Genomic DNA, 20,199 nt, shown 5'->3' on the forward strand with positions numbered 1-20,199 from the left:
AATCTTGAGGTATTTTGGATCTCGAGTACCTGTATTTAGTGTTGTCCCTTTTCAGTGGGTTTCTGTGAATATATATATATCAAAATAACACGTTAATTTCAATTAATTAATCTGAGAAAAAATAACGCGTTAAAAAAAATAACGCAGATTAATCCATTCCGTATTGACCTTTGAACCTGGAGCCGTTCTAGCCACCATTCGACTATAAAATGAAGGAGGGAGACGAGAACGCGCTGACAGACAGAACGAGCAGAGCTCCTCCCTCGTGCGCGCGAGCTGTCTTCAAAGCAAGCACCGTCTTTGCACTCTCTCTACATCACACATAATAATCTAAATCAACTGACACAATGCTAAAAGTTCGTAAGACCGAATCCATGTTTCACAAGGTGCATTCGAAGAATGTTTTTCCTGAATAACCGCTGGGTGTGAATAGTGCTCAAAAGAACGTCACCTCATCTTCTCTGACAGGCGCCCTGCACATGCAGCTGACATAAACCACACTTTCAGTAAACAAAAAGAAAATCCTATCCAGTGGTGAAGTGTTTTCTGTATTTACAAATCTTTTGCAATGTCCTAATAACAGTTGCGATTCGCACGCAAAGCATCAACGTCCGCTAATGTCCAATTCGCGACCTAATGACTCATTTGAACAGATTCATTTTAATGAATCATGACACCAACTGATCTGTCCACATGGTCTATAATGAATCATTTACTCGAACAACTCTGAAATGAGAACATAAGTGTGCTTACCCCATTTAGCAAGAGTGGTTAGTAAAATTAGCTTTAATAATCCACAATATTTTCAGGTTATTTAAATGACAATGTGTAGTAAATTAGGCCTACCTATAAAATCAGTTAGTTTAGACTGGAGTGAGGTGAAACCAGAACAAAGCAAGTTGTTGTTAGCTAGGTGCATTCAATTGTATATGATACAAAATTATATTATTAGTTAATATAAAATACTACTTTTTAATACTTTTCAGGTTTAGCAAAAAAGCATCTTCTCTTACAAAGCTATAAAATCACTTTTCTTTTTTTTTTTTTTTGCAAAGAGGGCAAGAAAGAATTACAGTGAGAGTGACGGGTACTTTATTGTCAGTATCGGGCTCGCAAATCACATGGGTAGGGCACTTTTTACTGTTTGTGTGGATGACCATGTCTGTCACCACCAAAGACCATTGTTGACCCAGGAAAAACCCTGCATTGATTAATTTGAATTGAAATATGTAATACTTTCACAGCAAAAAATTATGTATGCGATTAATTTAGATTAATTAATCAAAGAGTATGTAATTAATTAGATTAAAATTTTTAATCGATTGACAGCCCTAATATATAAATATATATATATATATATATATATATATATATATATATATATATATATATATATATATATATATATATATATATATATATAGTGCGCATACAAATCATACAGAATGAAGGTTTTTTTTTTTTTTTTTTAGTTATTTTTACATTTTGAGTAAATGTTGTGTGAAAGTGTTTATTTTGGAAAGTTCACCCAAAAATTACAATTCTGTCATTATTTACTTACCGTCATGTCTTTGTAAACTTGTATGATCTGATTGTATAAATTTTTATTTCGTTAAAATTCGGTGGACTCATGTTATTTTTAGTATGATTTATATATATTTATTTATTTATTTATTTGTGCTTTCATCTTGTTGTATTGTGTAAATTATTCCTAGGCTATCAGTTTTGAGGAGCAATAAGAGGGATTTTGTTCAGAAAACAAGGAATGGGAGTCAGTATGTGATTGGATTACATGGAATTCATTACTGTCAAATGTTAACTTTGTTTTTTTGACCTACATATTTACAGGGTTACCTCACATTAACTCTGCCAAGATATTTGCTTTGCTTATTCAAAAAACAAAACGTCTTATTGTGAGTGCCATGAGTGATTATCCGAGCTCAGCGCTTTGGCACATGAGATTTGATGATTAAGATGCTGATGAACTGTAATCCTTTATTTTATATGTTAAATGCTCTTTGTTTTCCTGTGGGTGTGGAATTGGCAGTGTCTGTCTCATTTATCCATTTTGTTTCTTTCATAAAACAGATTGTGTTTTTCAGTGTCATGGATAGGTTTTAATTCTCTTTGTGTGTGAGAGTTTAGGTTTTTTAAGGACTAATTCACACAACAATGACAATTTTAATCCTCATTTACAACTCTTCATGTTGTTCAAAACTGAATTTCTGTCAGACCTGTTTTTTTTTTTTTTTTCCCTTTACATTGAAAGTAGACGATGATTTGGGGTTTGTATCCAAACTCAGAACATCTCTGTTTGTGTTTCACAGAAGAAAGAAAGTAATACAGGTTTGGACAGATATGAGGTTGAATGAATGATGTAAAAATGTGAACTATTCCTGTAACCAGTAGCGGAATGTCAAAGAATAACATCAGTACATTCAGATCAGATGTAGAATATTCCTGAATTAAAGCTCTGACTGTTGTTTTCCCGCAGATTGAGATGTCTGGTGAAGCAGCTGGATAAAGGGGAGGTGAATGTCGTAGATCTGAGGAAAAACATTGACTATGCCGCATCGGTTCTAGAGGCCGTGTACATCGACGAAACTAGGTAAGTAAACATTGTCTTTCACAGTCCCAGATATAGGGATGCCAACTTCAGCGGTGGGAAATAAGTGACACTCTTACGTTCTTTAGTCCACATATGCCATTTGAGATTCGTTTTAAAAACTGGTGCATATGACAGCCGGCCATGTTATAAATAAAATCGAATTGCTCTACAGCCACAGTACACTATATGCCTGTAGCTATGTATGTGTAGGTTACAAATATAATTAAGATAAGATAAAATTACTCAGCATTACACACATATCAGTTTATTTTCTACCAAGGTGATTTATAACTCTAAATATTTTACAGTTCAGCTTTTAAATGCTTTGAGTTTTTAGACATTTTAATAAACAAAGTATAAAATTATGTGCAATTGTGTGCCAATGAAACCCAAGATTTAGAATTAAAGATGTCTTTAAATTTCATATTTAGCTAAAAATCTGATGAAGTTAGTTGAGACAAAAGTACAGAAAAGCCAACAGATAAAAACTTGATGGATTTTGCATGATCCAGCGAATATTAAATGTTTAAAAAAGGTACAGTACTGTTCAAATGTTTGGGGTCTGTATGATTTTTAAAAGAAATTAATGCTTTATTCAGCACCAAATCAGCATATTTGAATGATTTCTTAAGGAGACACTGAAAACTGGTGTAATGATGCTGTGCTGAAAATGATAATAAATATAATAAAATAGAAAACTTTTAAATTGTAATATTTGAATATTGCACAATACTGTTTTTACTGTATTTTAATCAAATAAATGCAGACTTGGTAAGCATAAGAGACTTCTGTCAAAAACATCTCAACTTTTGAACGGTATATGGAATCTGCTTTTAACATATTTTATTAAAATGCAGTTAAGTGCCGACACACAGTTGATTGAGAGTAAAATACTAAAATATATGACAAACGGCATCCTATATGGATTTAATCTGACTTAAGCAGGATGATCAGTGTTATATTCTGGTTTATATCATGATTTAATTCTCTGCTTTTACATTATTTTAACATTTTTTCCTATTACTACATTTATACTACATTTCTTCTAGATGATCAGATTACTTTCATGGGGCCATGGGAAAGGGGCAACATGTATAAATCTAGTCCACCCTTTTGTTGTTCAAGCATTCTCATCTCTATCTCCAGCAGTTAGCAGGAGGTGTTTCGCATTCGTCTGAAGTGAGACGTGCTAAGAGTATTCTTGTTCCGCATCTCGCTCCCCGCGGAAGTCAGCAGCACAGTTAGTCAGCAGAGCTGTGCGTCTCTTGGGCCCTCGATCCTAATTAACCGAGACCTAGAGCTCTGTCGCTCTGTTGTGCTTCAGACTGACGTATATAGAGAGCTAGCATTGTCCCACTAGAGCCCTGCCAGCCTCTCGTTTGATGGACTTGTGTTTAGACAGACTCGGCTATGGCTAATTACGTTTTCCTAATGACAGGCACAGGATGTATTGCCATGGTAGCAGCTTTGAGCAATTTTAGCTTGTTACTGGAAGTCAGAGAATATTTGTTATGATAACATGTCGCATTTCCTGCGCCGATCGGGCTGTCTGCGTAAGACTGAGCAATAACAGTCTCTATTCTTTCTGCAGCATTCATTTCTCAGGAAAAGCTTATTTATTTAATCTTATGCCAGTTGCTTATGGTACTTCAGCGTTGAATACTGGCTTTTTCTCCAATAGAGCAAGGGCAGGATGAGTCACGGCACTATGAGAAAATGAATAAGTGGCTGTGGAGATGTTTTCTTGCTTTCTGTCTGCACATAAATATCACACAGGTGTGGAGCTCCATTTGAGTTTGAGTGAATGTCACGAAAACATGTACAGATCACATCATATTCTGTATTTTCCTCCCTGGATTTTATGTCAAAAGTAAAGAGAATAAAAATATTAAGCAGCACAACTGTTTTTAAAATTGATATTAGTTCTTGAGCACAAACTCAGCATATTAGAATGATTTCTGAAGGATCATGTGACACTGAAGACTGGAGTAATGATGCTGAAAATTCAGCTTTGCATCACAGGAATAAATTACACTTTAAAATATATTAAAATAGAAAACAGTTATTTTAAATTGTAATAAGATATCACAATATTACTGATTTTGCTGAGCATAACAGCGCATAAGAAAATTTAATACTTACACCTTAAACATTTAATTGGTGTATGAAATCTGCTTTTAACATCCATCTTTCATTCATTTTACAATCGAACCTATTTTATTCAAATAAGTTCTCAGTTGTTTGAGAGTAAAATGCTACAATATGCAACTAATGGCGTCCTTTATGGATTCTGCCTTATGCAGAATGATCTAATATTCTTGTTGTATCCTAATTTAAAATTTTAATACCATTAATGACAGTTAAGATGTCGAAAGTAAAGCTCTGCCAAAAACTAGATTAAATTATAATTAATCAGTTTGATCATGCATGTAAACACAGTCATTGTCACAATACAAAAAAAAACTCTCATTGGTCCTAAAAAGGGGCTTTCGTTTCCATAAACAAAATTAAATGTATTTTTTCTTTCTAGGTGCGAAATATGACTGAGACATATTCTTGACAGTTTTTCTGAAACTCCCCCTATTACAACCCACAGACGGAGCTAAAAATATAACCCCATAACACAGTATTTTTAATCTTTACACATCAGTAATCGCACATTCCAATGATTGTAACACCCACCGACGCACATTTAAATGTAGACTGCAGCCTCCTATGGGTTTTCCCACTCTGTAGTTCTGACTTCCACTGATATTCTCTGATACTGTCTCTGTTTGTCTGTGTCAGTAGAACACATGTAGGTCGACCAGGGTATAGGTTTGTCAATGGCCAATGCAGATATCAAGATAGCAGTGTGACATGACTTGTTTAATAATGATAGATCTGAAAAATGAGGTGTGCACAAAAAAAAGTTTTTATATTTAGTTTTATTTATTATATTATTTACTTTTATATATTTACTCAGTATTAATATTTGAAAACTATAAAATGTTCTATTTAATGGGGTTAGAAATCAAGAAATATTTTTAATCAATTGCATTAAAAAATACCACTACAACCAAATAACTAGATTGCAAGACTCTTCTACGGCACATACTAACCTACAATATTTATCTTGAAAAAGGTCATATGCTGTCTGCTCTTCACAGCAGCTGCTGTAGGCTCTTTGGAGCAATATCCTCTCTGAAAATGTTTGCTTTTCTCTAGGCGGCTTCTGGACACCGAGGATGAGCTCAGTGATATCCAGGCAGACTCTGTGCCCATGGAGGTGCGAGATTGGCTGGCCTCCACCTTCACCAGAAAGATGGGAGTGGTGCGCAGACGGCCCGAGGAGAAGCCCCGGTTCCGCAGCATTGTTCACGCCGTTCAGGCTGGGATCTTTGTTGAACGGTATTTATTGATTTTGATAATAATGAAATACTTGATTGTTATTATTCATTTAATAATAAATTCATTGTGATTTTATGCTCAATAATTAATTGTCAGTAACATTTTACACAAAATCTCATGATATTTATTGAAGTGATCACCCAAAACTGAAAATTCTGACATCATTTACTCACCCTTACATCGTTCAAAGAATGCTGGTAACCAAATAGTTTTGGTTTCCATTGACTTCCATTGTATGGACAAAAAATACAATGATAGTCAAGGGGAACCAAAACTGTTTGGTTACCAACATTCTTCAAAAATATAATCTTTTGTGTTCAGCAGAAGAAAGAAATGCATACAGGTTTGAAATGTCATGTGGGTGAGTAAATGATGAATTTTAGAGTGGACAAACCCTTTAACATTCTGCCTAGAAATGTTCACCCAGTGAGCCGCCCACATAGGCAACATAATTATGCTGCCTCTTAAAGGATTAGTCCATTTTCAAATTAAATTTTCCTGATAATTTACTCACCCCCATGTCATCCAAGATGTCCATGTCCTTCTTTCTTCAGTTGAAAAGAAATTAAGGTTTTTGATGAAATAATTCCAGGATTATTCTCCTTATAGTGGACTTCAATTGGCCCCAAACGGTTGAAGGTCAAAATTACAGTTTTAGTGCAGCTTCGAAGGGCTTTAAATGATACCAGATGAGGAAAAAGGGTCTTATCTAGCGAAACGATCGGTCATTTAAAAAAAAGAAGAAGAAAAAAAAAATGTATATGCTTTTTTAACACAAATGATCGCCTTGCAAGTGGTTTCACCAAACTGCACTTCCGTATTCTTCAAAAAGCTTACGCTGTATGTCCTACGCCTTCCCTATTCTACTTACGGAACAAACGTGGCACCAGTTCCGTTTTTTCCATAAGATGAATAGGGAAGGCATAGGACATACAGTGTATGCTTTTTGAAGAATACAGAAGTGCGGCCTGGAGGAATAATTTTTTGAAAATTGAAAATTTAGAAAAAGATTGTTTTACTAGATAAGACCCTTATTCCTCGTCTGGTATCGTTTAAAGCCCTTTGAAGCTGCACTGAAACTGTCATTTTGACCTTCAACCGTTTTGGGCCAATTAAAGTCCTCTACAAGGAGAATAATCCTGGAATGTTTTCATCAAAAACCTTAATTTCATTTCGACTGAAGAAAGAAAGACATCTTGGATGACATGAGGGTGAGTAAATTATTAGGAAAATTTAATTTGAAAGTGAACTAATCCTTTAAGATTTCTCACTTTGACGAAATTAGAAACCATTGTAATTCTATTGCTCATGGAAAAGACAATCCGAGAATGCATTGCACCTAATTTTGTGAACAAATTATTCCAAGATATTTAAAAAAAAAAAAAATGTAAATTAGAATATATGTAATTTAATATTATAAAATGTATATCTAATACAAAGTTCTGTCGTGAAACTCTAGATGGCGCAGGCTGATAACTAAGATCTATTCCGCCAAGACCAAACATATAAACATTGTCATATCCATTACCATGCCAAACAATCTGAGAGCTGTCATGACAAAAACATATTTTATTACAATATCATTTTATTGGCTGAGAAACATTTCAACATTAAAGGTTCATGAACCCCCTGTTTCAGCACCATTTAACTCTCCCAACAGTTTTGAAAAATGCTACAAAAGTGAGCATGATAAACAGTGGGAGTGAATGGGGGAAGAGGGGAGGCCGACAAAACAACAACAGCTTCTGATTCAGACAGTTTTTTCATTAAGTTAAAAGCATCAAGGCTTCCCACAAATGCACACTGCAATTTACTATTACATGCACCAAAATCAACAAATATATTATACATGGTTTTTTAAGCTCACCATAAATTACACACATACATACATATCCTGCGACAGCTTTAAGCATTTGTACTCTGCATCGAAAATATATATGAATGTGTTTTGATTATATATGAATTGCATATTTAATAACTTTTGAAGCTTATTTTGTGGCATTTTTATAAGCCGTTATATAAAGGGGGCCGTAAAGACACACTCAATGTGGATAAATTGCTTTTGTGTCGAAGACTCAGGATCTATGGAAGAGAATTTCTGCGACACAGATTCTCCTAGAAAGAAAACTCATTCTTTCTTAACACTCCTCAACACGAACACTCATTTTTTGACACATTAATGCAGCTTTCACAATCTCACAGTTTGAAGGAAATCAACACGTTTCCTTGTGAATAATTAAGCAAGGCGTCTTCTCATAGGATAAGGACACATAGTCATGAATAATTATGAGACACTGATGAGTCATCGATGTACTATAGGTGTAAGAAAACGTCACCAGAAGATGAAAATGGTGCAAAAAAGCTTAAAATTAACTTGTTTTCTCCTACAATAAAAATTAACAGATGGTAACAATGTCTTCTATGATGTTGAACACACAACACAATGCTGTTAAAATTGCAGATAAATATAATAGACAGGATTTTGCCTTTGAAGGCAGCTGCCTGTGTAGGAACAGAACCTTTGTTTTACCATTTTACATGCAGCCTCTAAGTGAGTTTAAATCATACAGACAGTCTCATTTCACAGACTTTCCCATTGTTTTCCTGCTAAGTGGGAAAATGTCTACCAAGATTACAGACACATAAGACACACACTTAAGGGCTTGTTCTGCATAATCTTTTCCAGTAACTGAAAATGAACATCTCGGTCTATTCCATTTGAATTGCAGTCCTCTCTGTGGCATGTACCCTCACGTCTGAGTAATGCGTGCGAGCTGCCTCCCTCTTACATGGGCAGAGCTCCTCATTTCCATGGAAACTCATTCAGAATGTCATAGACACCTGTTGAGCTTGAAGCGCTGATCACCGGGTGGTGTGTGATATCGAATGGATATTAATGATAAAAGACATTTAAATTAGGAAAAAATCTGTTATTTTGTGGTTAAAAAAAGGGGTAAGCCAGACTTTCAGAAATATGCGCTGGACAAACTCAAACACTTAAACTTTATTAAAGGTCCCATGGCATGAAAATTTCACTTTATGAGTTTTTTTTAACATTAATATGAGTTCCCCTAGCCTGCATATGGTCCCCCAGTGGCTAAAATAGGCGATGGGTGTAAACCGAGCCCTGGGTGTTTTGCTTCGCGTTTGAGAAAATGAAAGCTCAGACGACCCAATCTGGAATCTTCCCCATATGTCGTCATAAGGGGAAAGGTTACCTCCCCTTTCTCTGCTTTGCCCGCCCATGAGAAAATGAGCTACTACAGTGAGATTCGAGCACAAAATTTATTTTTTTTCCTCGAGAGACACATCATGGCTTGTAAACAAGTGAAGCATGGCAGTTGCTCAGTGTTTGGATGAACAAATGAACACCAAAGTATTTTTTTAGTTCCTTCATCCGAGCCTATGAAGAAACAGTATAGGTTAATTTTATTTTCTCTGGTAATGCGCTGATACAACTTCCCATAGTTTTATATGTCTGCGCCACACATTTCACCGACGACTGTTTCCTCAACGTGGGCCAATAAAGCCCAGTTACTGTCGCTAATTTAAAGGTAGACAGCATCAAGTGTGTGTGTCAACACTGTAACGCGAGTGTTGTAAATTTCTTTGTTGTTTGGATAACCGTTCTGGTGTTGTGGCACACGCAATATCCACATTTCCAGATTGCAGAGCTTGATGTAATTGTAAAAAGATTGTAAAAACTTTTCAGATTTATGAAATATAAAATATGTAAACAGATAAATGATGTTGGCATGGTAACGCATTTTCCACAACGGCACCTATCCGAAAAGGTGTTTGTAATAATGGCAGAGGACTAATTTAGTTGCGCTGGTTAGTGTCTATAGCTGATATTTATATATATAATATATATACCATAGCATATCAGAGCAACATGAAGAGCCAACAATGTAGGCTAGCATTAGCTACATGATAATAACTGTAACAGCATACATAAACCAAGTAAAGTACCGTATCCTGACACAATGTAACCATTCGGAGATGTCCTGCTGTAGCCGCTGAGTTGCAACTTCTTCATCCGGATCAGATTCTGGGTCAAACTGAAAACTTGAATGTGTCTACAAGCCATTGCGATACATCCACTGTCGACATTAGCGCATGGTACCGTGGCCGCAAGTGGGTTAAAGCCACACCCACCCTCCACCTTGCCCCGCCTCTCTCCTCCTCATTAGCATTTAAAGCTACAGACCCAGAAACGGCACGTCCTGAGGAAAGCTCATTGTGGGACTGGCTTGTAGGGGCTGAAATTCTGCACCAAGGCTGAATTTCGGGAAAGAGACTTCAGATACAGTACTAGGGATCACTTAGGCCTATATAAAAGCATCCAAAAAGTAGCATGTCATAGGACCTTTAATTATAATTTGATTTTGTACACATAAAATTTATATGAATCTTAATGTAATATTCCATTCCAACGAAGAGCTAAATGAAGCTAAATAAAGAATACATCAGGTTATGTATAATTTTATCAAACAAGATGAAATGATTTAGTTTTTCCACTAAAATTGTATCACTTTCTGGAGGTTTTCTTTTTAAAATGGATGGATTTTGTTATAATGTTGATGAATTTTTGTTATAAAATGAAATTTATAAAAGACAAAAGTTAGTGCTAGATGACTGTATAAAAGTATAGCCTCTAAAGGGACATGGTGATGGAAAAAATATGAGATAAAAGGAAAAATAATATGTCAATGCTTTTGCATTCTCTTGCAAAATGTTTGCGTCCCTCCAAGAAACTGCGTTCGCTTGCAAAACTTTACAAGGGAATGCAAAGTTTATTAAGGGAATGCAAAGGTTTTGAAATCCTCCTATCTCATATTTTTTGAGACCTTTAGTGGCTACATATAATTGTGACATTGTGATTGAATAAAACTAATTAATAGAATTTCATTATTTAACATTTGTAAGTTCATTATTATGTCCAATAAATCAAGACACCAGACAGAGACGTAAAAATGTTCTACATATATGATCGTGTTCATTTTCCAGTATCGGGATTAATTCAGCAAGAGCCAAGTTAAAAAGAACACTGGAACTGAATTTGATCATTATGTACAATTATTTTGGAATCTGGACTGTGTTAAGTAGCATGACGTTTTCATTATTAAGTGCTTTTCCACCCTCTTTTAAAAAGGAAAGTTTTAGTATTGTGCCCTGCTTATTTATTTATTTATTTTTATTCTGATTATAAAGTGTTCCCACTTATATGTACTTGATCATACAGGGAATACAGTTCTATGAAGATTCGGTCAACCACATGTAGATGTGTCACATTTGACTTTACTGTCAAAAACTTCTCATCTCTTAGACACTTCTGTAAAGCTCCATTTTTACTTCATACCTTAGTAAAAAAAATCCTTGTAATTGTGAGGAACAGTTAAATGATCTTATATTGTTTGTCACTTACAGTGTAAGATTAAAGAGGTCAAAGTTTTTTGCTTAATAAAATCATAATTTAAACATCATTCTTGATCTTTTTTTACCCCTTTCTGAACTTAATCTGGCTATTTTTCCTTCATGACTTCGATGTAAATACGTAGTTTGTGCATAACATGTCCATTTAACATTTTTAAATCAACATCAAGATTTTAAGTTAATATTTATATTAAAATGAAAAAAAGAAAGTGTATATTTTAGGTAAATTTAGAGGTTTCTTACCATTTTAATCACATTTTGTCTAGTTCATCACTAGTTTATTTTACATGGTGTGACAAATAATTTGCATGCATAAAGAATGAGCAAGATGCTTTTAAAATACATGTATATTTGGAGTATACAGTAGCACTTCAGAACATCAGCTCCCCGAATGTATTCAATGTCAGCTACCAAAATGCAATTTTACATGTGAATTCAAATATGTGTTAAAAAACAAACAAACATTGTACTGAAATGTACCTTGTTAAAAATAAACTTCATCTGGTCATAGTCATTGTGTGCATTTTTGCAGAATGTACAGAAGAACATCCAACATGGCAGGGTTGACCTATCCACCATCTGTAATTGCAGCTCTAAAGGTACATATTATCTTTACAGTAGATTATAACATGGATTTAATTTGTTTCCTTAAAGTTTTATATCTGCCACCAATTCATAGGAGTCTTCCTCTTTTTCAGGATGTTGATAAATGGTCATTTGACGTCTTCACGCTCCAAGAGGCGAGTAGCGAACACGCTCTGAAGTTCCTGGTCTATGAACTGCTCACCAGATATGACCTGATCAGCCGCTTCAGGGTACGAGAGACTGCAAAAACCAGACACAAATCAAAACTGTGATATTAAACACACTGCTTACTTTGGATTCTGACTCATGAGCCCATAGGGAAACTCTCATGCTGCCACTGAATAAAATTTATTCTGTCATTTATTCATTTCATTCCACACACCTGCCTTGTTTTTCATTCTCAATGAGGACAGAGGTTTTCAAGTTTGAAAAAGAAGGCAAAAGAACCATGTAAAATATCTATATGACTTATGCACTATATAGACTTCTGAAGTCATACTATAGCGGGTATGCATTGACGTCACTTTCCCGCCGGGACACAGCCCCCTCAGCAGGAATGAGTGGCAAAACATCTTGCAGCATGACTAGATTTAATAGAGGAAACTGTGAAAACGGGAGTAAAACAAACAATTATCTGCTTAAAATAAAGGCGGTTGGTCTCAACAGTGTTCCTTACAACTTAACAAAGAACCAGTCGTCCGTGGATATTGACACGTGGCCAGGAATCGGGTTTCCTGACATTTATATGTACCTGATTTTGACATCTGGGAAATACCATACTTGTTATATCGTCATATCACCCAGCCCTACAACTTGTTAAGGCTTTATAGACATAACATTATGACTTTCTGTAAAGCTGCTTGGAAATGACGTGTATTGTGAAGCGCTGATAAATTTGACTTGACGCTTAGTCATACTGTACATCTAGATGGGATAAAAGTGATGAGTACATCAACTGATATTCTAGTTGTTTCTATATATTTTGTAGAAACATTTAGGGCCCTATTTTAACGATCTGGGTTAGGTTAGGGTTAGAAAAATGGTCAAAATGGTCAGCGCGCCAGGTGCATGGTCCAAAAGGGTTGTACCTAGTCTCTTAATGAGTCATGGATGTGTTTTGTGTGTAACATGCAATAACCCAATCAGAGTGTCATCTCCTATTCCCTTTAAAAGCCAGGTGCGCTTGCACCGTGGCGAATTCGCTATTAACATGGCAGAATATAGACACTCTCAACCTTTAAATTGCATCGATTTGTTTCATTTGTCATTACTGCAAATAGGTAATTCTAATACATGCAATGAATATCCATTATGACATTTACATTTTATCTTTATGTACACAATAATAATCTTTTATTTATCCTTTTATTTTTAATATTTGGCATGTTTGTGTGCTGCTGCGCGTCCGTGTGTGTAACAAGCAGAGTGTACATGCGTTGTGCACCCGCATATAGGCGCATATTACTAATGCACCTTTTAAATAACACACAAAAAAATAATTATACTGCTGGTCTGAAAACGAGGTGTGTTGCATTGCTGGTGTGTTGCTATTTTGAGGCAACTGAAACGACTGCGCCATTGACTTTAGACCAGGTTTTTGTTGGTCAACGGCACAGTCGTGTTAAGTTGGCCTAAAATAGCAACACGCCAGCAATGCAACACGCCTCGTTTTCAGACCAGCTCACCCATGGCCGAACAGATGGCTGCGAGTGCATTTGCTATTTAAATGTTAACTGCATCAGGCTGAAACTAGCAAAAAACCTGGATTTGTCTAACGTTATCCAACCACCCCCCTTTGTAGAACACAAAGCTCATAATGGACGTATATTAATAAACATTGACAAAAACTTTACAGTTATGCAGAATATAAGATAGTAAATATTGAATTGATGAGTTGTCAATACAATATATAACCGAGGGTATAATTTTACCCCAAAATCCAACATATCTGACACAAAATCATAACTGCAAATCCACTTTTCTCTGCCTGGATTCCAGTTGTTTCTGCGAATTGCAGCGATTTATTTGCTTCTCTTTTCTGATGCTTTCAGCAGTCTATAAAAAAATTGCTCTGATTTCTTGCTGAATCTATTTGTACAGTCAGTCGCACAGCTCTTTCCCATTTTAGATGTGTTTAGACTGCCACTCAGTCTTTTGGGTGTAACCGCAGTGACTCCCGCCTACTGTGATGTCATGTGCATACCCTCTATTGCTTTGTGTGAGAAAAGACTGAAATATAAGTTGTCATTCACTGGTAATCTTGCCGTCCTGTGAGCTGTTAACCGCTGTGACTGAATCACTGAATCGGTCCAATCACTGAGTCAGTTCAGAATCATAGAATCAGTTCTAGAATTGAGGACTCCGTAACCGAAGTTGTCTACAGCTGAATCAATACCAGATCAATTTAAAATATCCAACTCCATAATGATTTGTTCACAAATCATTCATGACACAAAGCTGTTGGTATGGCATCAAAAGACTTTTTGGATTACTTTAATGATACATTTATGGTGATTTTGCTTCATTTTTAGAACTTGAAAGCTCCAGTGACTGTTCTTTGTAATTGCATAGAAAAAAAGTAACAAGCACATCATGTTCTTTTTGTGTTCTACGGAAGAAAGTCATACAGGTTTGAAACAAAATCAATGTGAGTTGTTTGTGAGCTCTTTCTTTAATATATTATGATTTCATCCTTTTGGAATCACCTTTTTTTTCTTAACCAAAGTTTTAACCAAAGTTGGTGTTGTCTCCAAAGCATGCATGTTTTGACCGTGTAACAGGAGATTTATATGTGATATACATCTGATATGAGGCGTCTGACAGTTTCCATCTGCTGCATCCATCCCTTCTTACCCTTTTTCACAATCACAGTGATGACAGAATCTGAACTCACACACACACAGAGCCCTGATTACAATTTAAATGCAACTGACACACGTTGCCTGTGTTTGGGTTTAGGTGGTGAGGTATGGACTCCCTGCTCTCCATGTGATTACACATTGATATTACGCTGCTGCAGAATGTTCCCTTACAGGAAGCCCTTCGGTTGCCTGTAACATGCTCCATTAATCTGCTATGACAGGAAATTTAAGGCCTCAGACTGCAGCTTGAAGGCCCATTCTGTGTGTCTAGTAGGGTTGGAAATCCAAAACCAAAGCCAGTTGGGTTTTATGGTCTTTTCTGCTCTCCAAGGCTGAATTTATTTGATCTAAAATAAAGTAAAAACAGAAATATTACATTTTAAAATAACTGTTTTAGTATATTTTAAAATGTAATTTATTCCTGTGATGCAAAGCTGAATGTTTACAGCATCATTACTCCAGTCTTCAGTGTCGCATGATCCTTCAGAAATCATAATTTCAATTATAATTATAATTATAGAATATTATAATTATTATTATTATTATCATAATTAATATTATATGTTGAAAACATTGCTGCTTATTATTTAAAATTACTTAAAATTCTTCTTTTTTTGATGAATAGAAAGTTTAAAAGAGCAGCATTTAAATAAAAAATAAAATAAAAAACCTTTGAAATATTATAAATGTCTTTACTGGCAATTGAATCAATTTAATGTATCCTTGTTGAATAAAAGCTTTAATTTTAAAACTTTTAAATGGTAGTGTATCACGAAAAAAAAAAAAAAAAACAGCTTTGCAATCACAGTAATAAATTAAATTTTGCAATATATTAAAAATAGAAAACAGTTATTTTAAATTGTAATTATATTTCACAATATTTTTTACTGTATTTTTTATCAAATAAATGTGGTTTTGGTGCACATAAAAGACTTCAGAAAAAAAAAAATAAATAAATAAATCTTAATTATTCAGAACTTTTACCGCTAGTTTATACTATTATAGTATTTGTTATTGTATTGAATTAGCTTTTTTATATTTTCAGTTTTTTATATATATATTTTAGACTAATGTAATTGTCTTATAATTGAGTCTTTTTCGTAATTATGTATTTTTGTCATTTTTATTAGTTAAACATTAAATATTTATATTTATCTTTAATTTATTATTTCAGTTTTAGTTTTAGTATAGTTCTTCAACTAAAACAGTTGCAATTTTCTTTTGTAATGTTATAAAAGTCTTTACTGTCATATTTGATCAATTTAATATTTTAAATTCTCACTAAATCTCACTAAATAATTAAAATTTCTTTCAAAAACACTTTTGAATGGCCGTGTTGTTAAAATGCACAATCACAAGTACTCTATTTTTGTAACTGGGATTGTTGTTCTCTGTAGATACCAGTGTCCTCCTTGGTGTCATTTGTGGAAGCTCTGGAAATGGGCTACAGCAAGCACAGAAACCCCTACCACAATCTGATCCACGCTGCTGATGTGACGCAGACGGCACACTATCTGATGCTGCACACGGGCATTATGGTGAGCGAGCGCTCAGTGAATTGTGCATGCATGTCTCACACTGACAAACAAATATGACATCTGTTTGTAGTCAATACGAGCTGAGCGCTTGAGGTCTTAACTTGCAGGTTAATATGCGCAGCTGTTGAAATGCGTTGTAATGATGTTGAATCACGGTAATCATGATTATTTGGGTAATGGCTGACTGGTCTGCTCTCCCACAGCACTGGCTCACTGAACTGGAAATATTGGCCATGGTGTTTGCTGCTGCTATCCACGACTTTGAACACACTGGAACGACTAATAACTTCCACATCCAGACCAGGTGTGTGATGAGTTCCAATAAAATGCAGCCAATAATCTCAATGAATTGTCCAAAATTGAAATAAGCTGACGTAATGATGCGCTGTGTTTTTGTATGAATGTAACTGTATGAAAACTACTCAGACCAGCTCGCAATGATTACATCAAACCTGATGATCTAGAGCAGTGGGGTTTTTTTGTTTGTTTGTTTGTTTGTTTTATTACACTTTTATTCATATTTTGAATCAGATCATGTTCATTTTAGTTTAACTTTTTTTTAAATATTTCATATTACTTTTCATTTATTTTTGTTTCAGTTTTAATATGTTAATTTTAATTTTATTTATATACAGTTATTAATTTTAGTGCTTCAACTTAAACTTATTACAGTTTATTGCCGAAGAAACGTTTCTAATTTTCATTTAGTTTAGGTTTTTCAACTAATACATGTGACCCTGGACCACAAAAGCAGTCATAAGTCACACGGGTATATTTGTAGTAATAGCCAACTATACATTGTATGGGTCAAAATTATTGATTTTTCTTTTATGCCAAAAATCATTAGGATATTATGTAAGGATCATGTTCCACGAAGACATTTTGTAAATTTCCTACCGTAAATATATCAAAAAAAATATTTTTGTGTGTGGATATGCATTGCTAAGGACTTCATTTGGACAACTTTAAAGGCAATTTTCTCTATATTTTGATTTTTTTTTTTTTTTTTTGCACACTCAGATTTCAGGGGGTTTTTTTCTATTAAAAAACATTTGACATTTATTCATATTTATAAAGTATTTATTATATTTTTGTATGTATTATTAATATTTATAAATAGCATTTCTTTTGCTTTTTCCACCATTTTGAATGGATATTTGTACTAATTCAAGCCTGTCACAATGCTCTTTGAAGGATGCATGTGATACTGTCTCAGAATCTTAGACACATAATGATGTGTGTGTGCACGTTTTTGTGATTAATGAGGACACAAATTTGTATAATGACATGGGTATTACAACATAAACATGAAATATGATGACATTTCATGAGTCATCATATTTAAAATAGCTTTAAAAACATACTAAGCAATGTTTAATTAAAAATGTAAAAGTGCAGAATGTTTTCTGTGATGGTTAGGTTTAGGGGGTAGGGGTAGTGTAGAGGGATAGAATGTACAGTTTGTAAACCATTATGCCTATGGAATGTATTCATTTTGATAGCAAAACAAACCTGTGTGTGTGCATTTGTAATAGAGACAGAGAGAATCCACTGGTCATATTTCTAACACAGTTTATCTTCCTTGTGGTGAGCTATCATGTGGCTGAGAGCGGAATTTATCATGTTTTCAATTAATCTTCAGTGGCAGAATCTACGTCAGATTCTCCGCTCATGTTGTTGTTGCTCTGTGTTGGTTCAAGTCAGGCCGGACATCTTATTCACATTAATACTTGCCGAAGGATCCTTGAGATCCCTTTACAGCAGGCCTCATTTTGCATGACAGCCCATCACAGACATCTTTACATCACAGCACTTGCTTTTGCAGCAGATAGAAACCGATAGCAAGGGTGGTGCTGCAGTATACAGTGATTTTGGAGGAGCGCTTGATCATCAGTGAACTGTGGGAAACAAGGCTTGTGTGAAAGGGAAATTTGAGCCATTACTTTTGATATCTCTGATTACAGCTGATGTTCTTGTAGTTCAACTCAGATTTACTCCTCAAGAGAATGAAAAGTAAATCTCCCGAGTACTGTATGTCTACCTCACTGAATAAAATAGCTTTTCTTGGAAATATATTTGTGTGGAACAGGTGGATAATGACTGGCAGGAACTTCCAGTATGATATAGTAGAGTTCTTCGGGACTTTTGGTTCAGAAAAGAAAAAAAAAAAACCCTCTTCTTATGGAGAAACATTTTTGGCTATATAGGGTTCTTGAGGTGCTATACACTATACAGTTCAAAAGACTGGGGTCAGGAAGTTTTAAAGTCTGTAACAGTAAATACATTTATGACGTTACAAAAGTTAAAAAGGTACAAAAGTAAATTGAAATATAATTATGAAATTGCCTTCTCTGAGCAGCATTTGAAATGAAATGAAATGAAATGAAATGAAATGTACTTTACTGGGACAAGTAAGTATATTTCATTTCAATTCATTTCAAATGCTACTCTTTTAAACTTTCTATTTATCAAACAATCCTGAAAGAAGATGTATCACAGCTTCCACAAAAACTGTGAAACTGAAAGGGTTAGTTCACCCAAAAATGAAATTTCTGTCATTCATTTCTCACACTCATGTCATTCCATGCCAGTAAGAGCTTTGTTCATCTATGGAACACAAATTAAGTTATTTTGATGAAATCTGAGGGTGTCTGATCCACACATAGGCAGCAATGTCATTGCACCTTTTGACGTCCAGAAAGGTAGTTAAAAACATGGTTAAAATAGTCAACGTGACTACAGTGGTTCAACCTTAAAGTTACGAAGCGACGAGGATACTTTTTGTGCGCAAAAAGAACAAAAAACAAAACAGAAATAACTTTATTCAACAATTTGAACTGTTGTCATTCGTAGCTGACATAGTGAACTCAGTGCAGGCTTCATTGTTTACGTCTGAACTCAGTTTTGGGCACGCATGTGATGCTGACACAGGATCCGGCCAATAATGAGCCGGCATTCGGACGTAAACAAGGAAGCCTGCACTGAGTTCACTAGGAATGACAATGGTTCAAATTGTTGAATAAAGTCGTTATTTTTGTTTTGTTTTTGCGCACAAAAAGTATTCTCGTCGCTTTATAACTTTAAGGTTGAACCACTGTAGTCACGTTGACTATTCAACTATGTTTTTAACTAGCTTTCTGGATGTCAAAAGGGGCAATGACGTTGATGCCTATGTGTGGATCAGATACCCTCATATTTTCATCAAAACTATCTTAATTTGTGTTCTGAAGATGAATGAAGGTCACATATATAATATATATAATTTTTTTTTTTTTTTCTTTGTTTCTCTCTCTCTCTCTTTGGAAAGAAGTCTATTATGCTCACCAAAGCTGCATCGTCATTCGATCAAAAATCTTACCAACTTAATTTTTTTGAATGGTACAATATAGGTTCTTCACATTAGCAAACAATTTCTGTTTTTATTTAAAGCACCAGCACATTTGCTTTTGTAGAAAAGAAAAGAAAAAGAAGTAGTGAATAAAAAAGGTTATTTGTTAATATCATAAATCCATTTTTTTTGCATGGGACACAAACAGAGGAAATCTCCATGGTGCTTTTTTCCATACAATGAAAAAATATAGTGACCAGGGCTGTTAAGCATCAAAGTGAGAAAAATTGAAAGCGTATGGTGAGAAATGTACAAAGTGTACCATTGACAGTTATTGACACCAGGCACATGTTTGTCATTATTGAAAAAGTACAAGTGCAGCTAAGACCTTGTGTTAAATTTAAAAATGGCCCTTTTAGATCTGTCAGGCCAAGTTTGACATCGGTGATGCCA

The 20,199-nt window shown here is 34.8% G+C and overlaps 1 protein-coding gene across 4 annotated transcripts in view; it reads left to right on the forward strand.

The window, feature by feature from the left end:
* pde1a (phosphodiesterase 1A, calmodulin-dependent) overlaps positions 1–20,199 on the forward strand; it is a 77,949-nt gene that overhangs the window by 45,813 nt on the left and 11,937 nt on the right. For all 4 annotated transcript variants that reach the window (XM_067409557.1, XM_067409559.1, XM_067409558.1 and 1 more), the window contains 6 exons: positions 2,495–2,608; positions 5,816–5,998; positions 11,967–12,033; positions 12,133–12,249; positions 16,278–16,418; positions 16,622–16,722. In XM_067409557.1, coding sequence (XP_067265658.1) covers positions 2,495–2,608; positions 5,816–5,998; positions 11,967–12,033; positions 12,133–12,249; positions 16,278–16,418; positions 16,622–16,722 — 723 coding nt within the window. The remainder of the gene's footprint in view (positions 1–2,494; positions 2,609–5,815; positions 5,999–11,966; positions 12,034–12,132; positions 12,250–16,277; positions 16,419–16,621; positions 16,723–20,199) is intronic.

The sequence above is a fragment of the Chanodichthys erythropterus genome, chromosome 14 (assembly GCF_024489055.1).
Source record: "Chanodichthys erythropterus isolate Z2021 chromosome 14, ASM2448905v1, whole genome shotgun sequence".
Lineage (NCBI taxonomy): Eukaryota > Metazoa > Chordata > Actinopteri > Cypriniformes > Xenocyprididae > Chanodichthys > Chanodichthys erythropterus.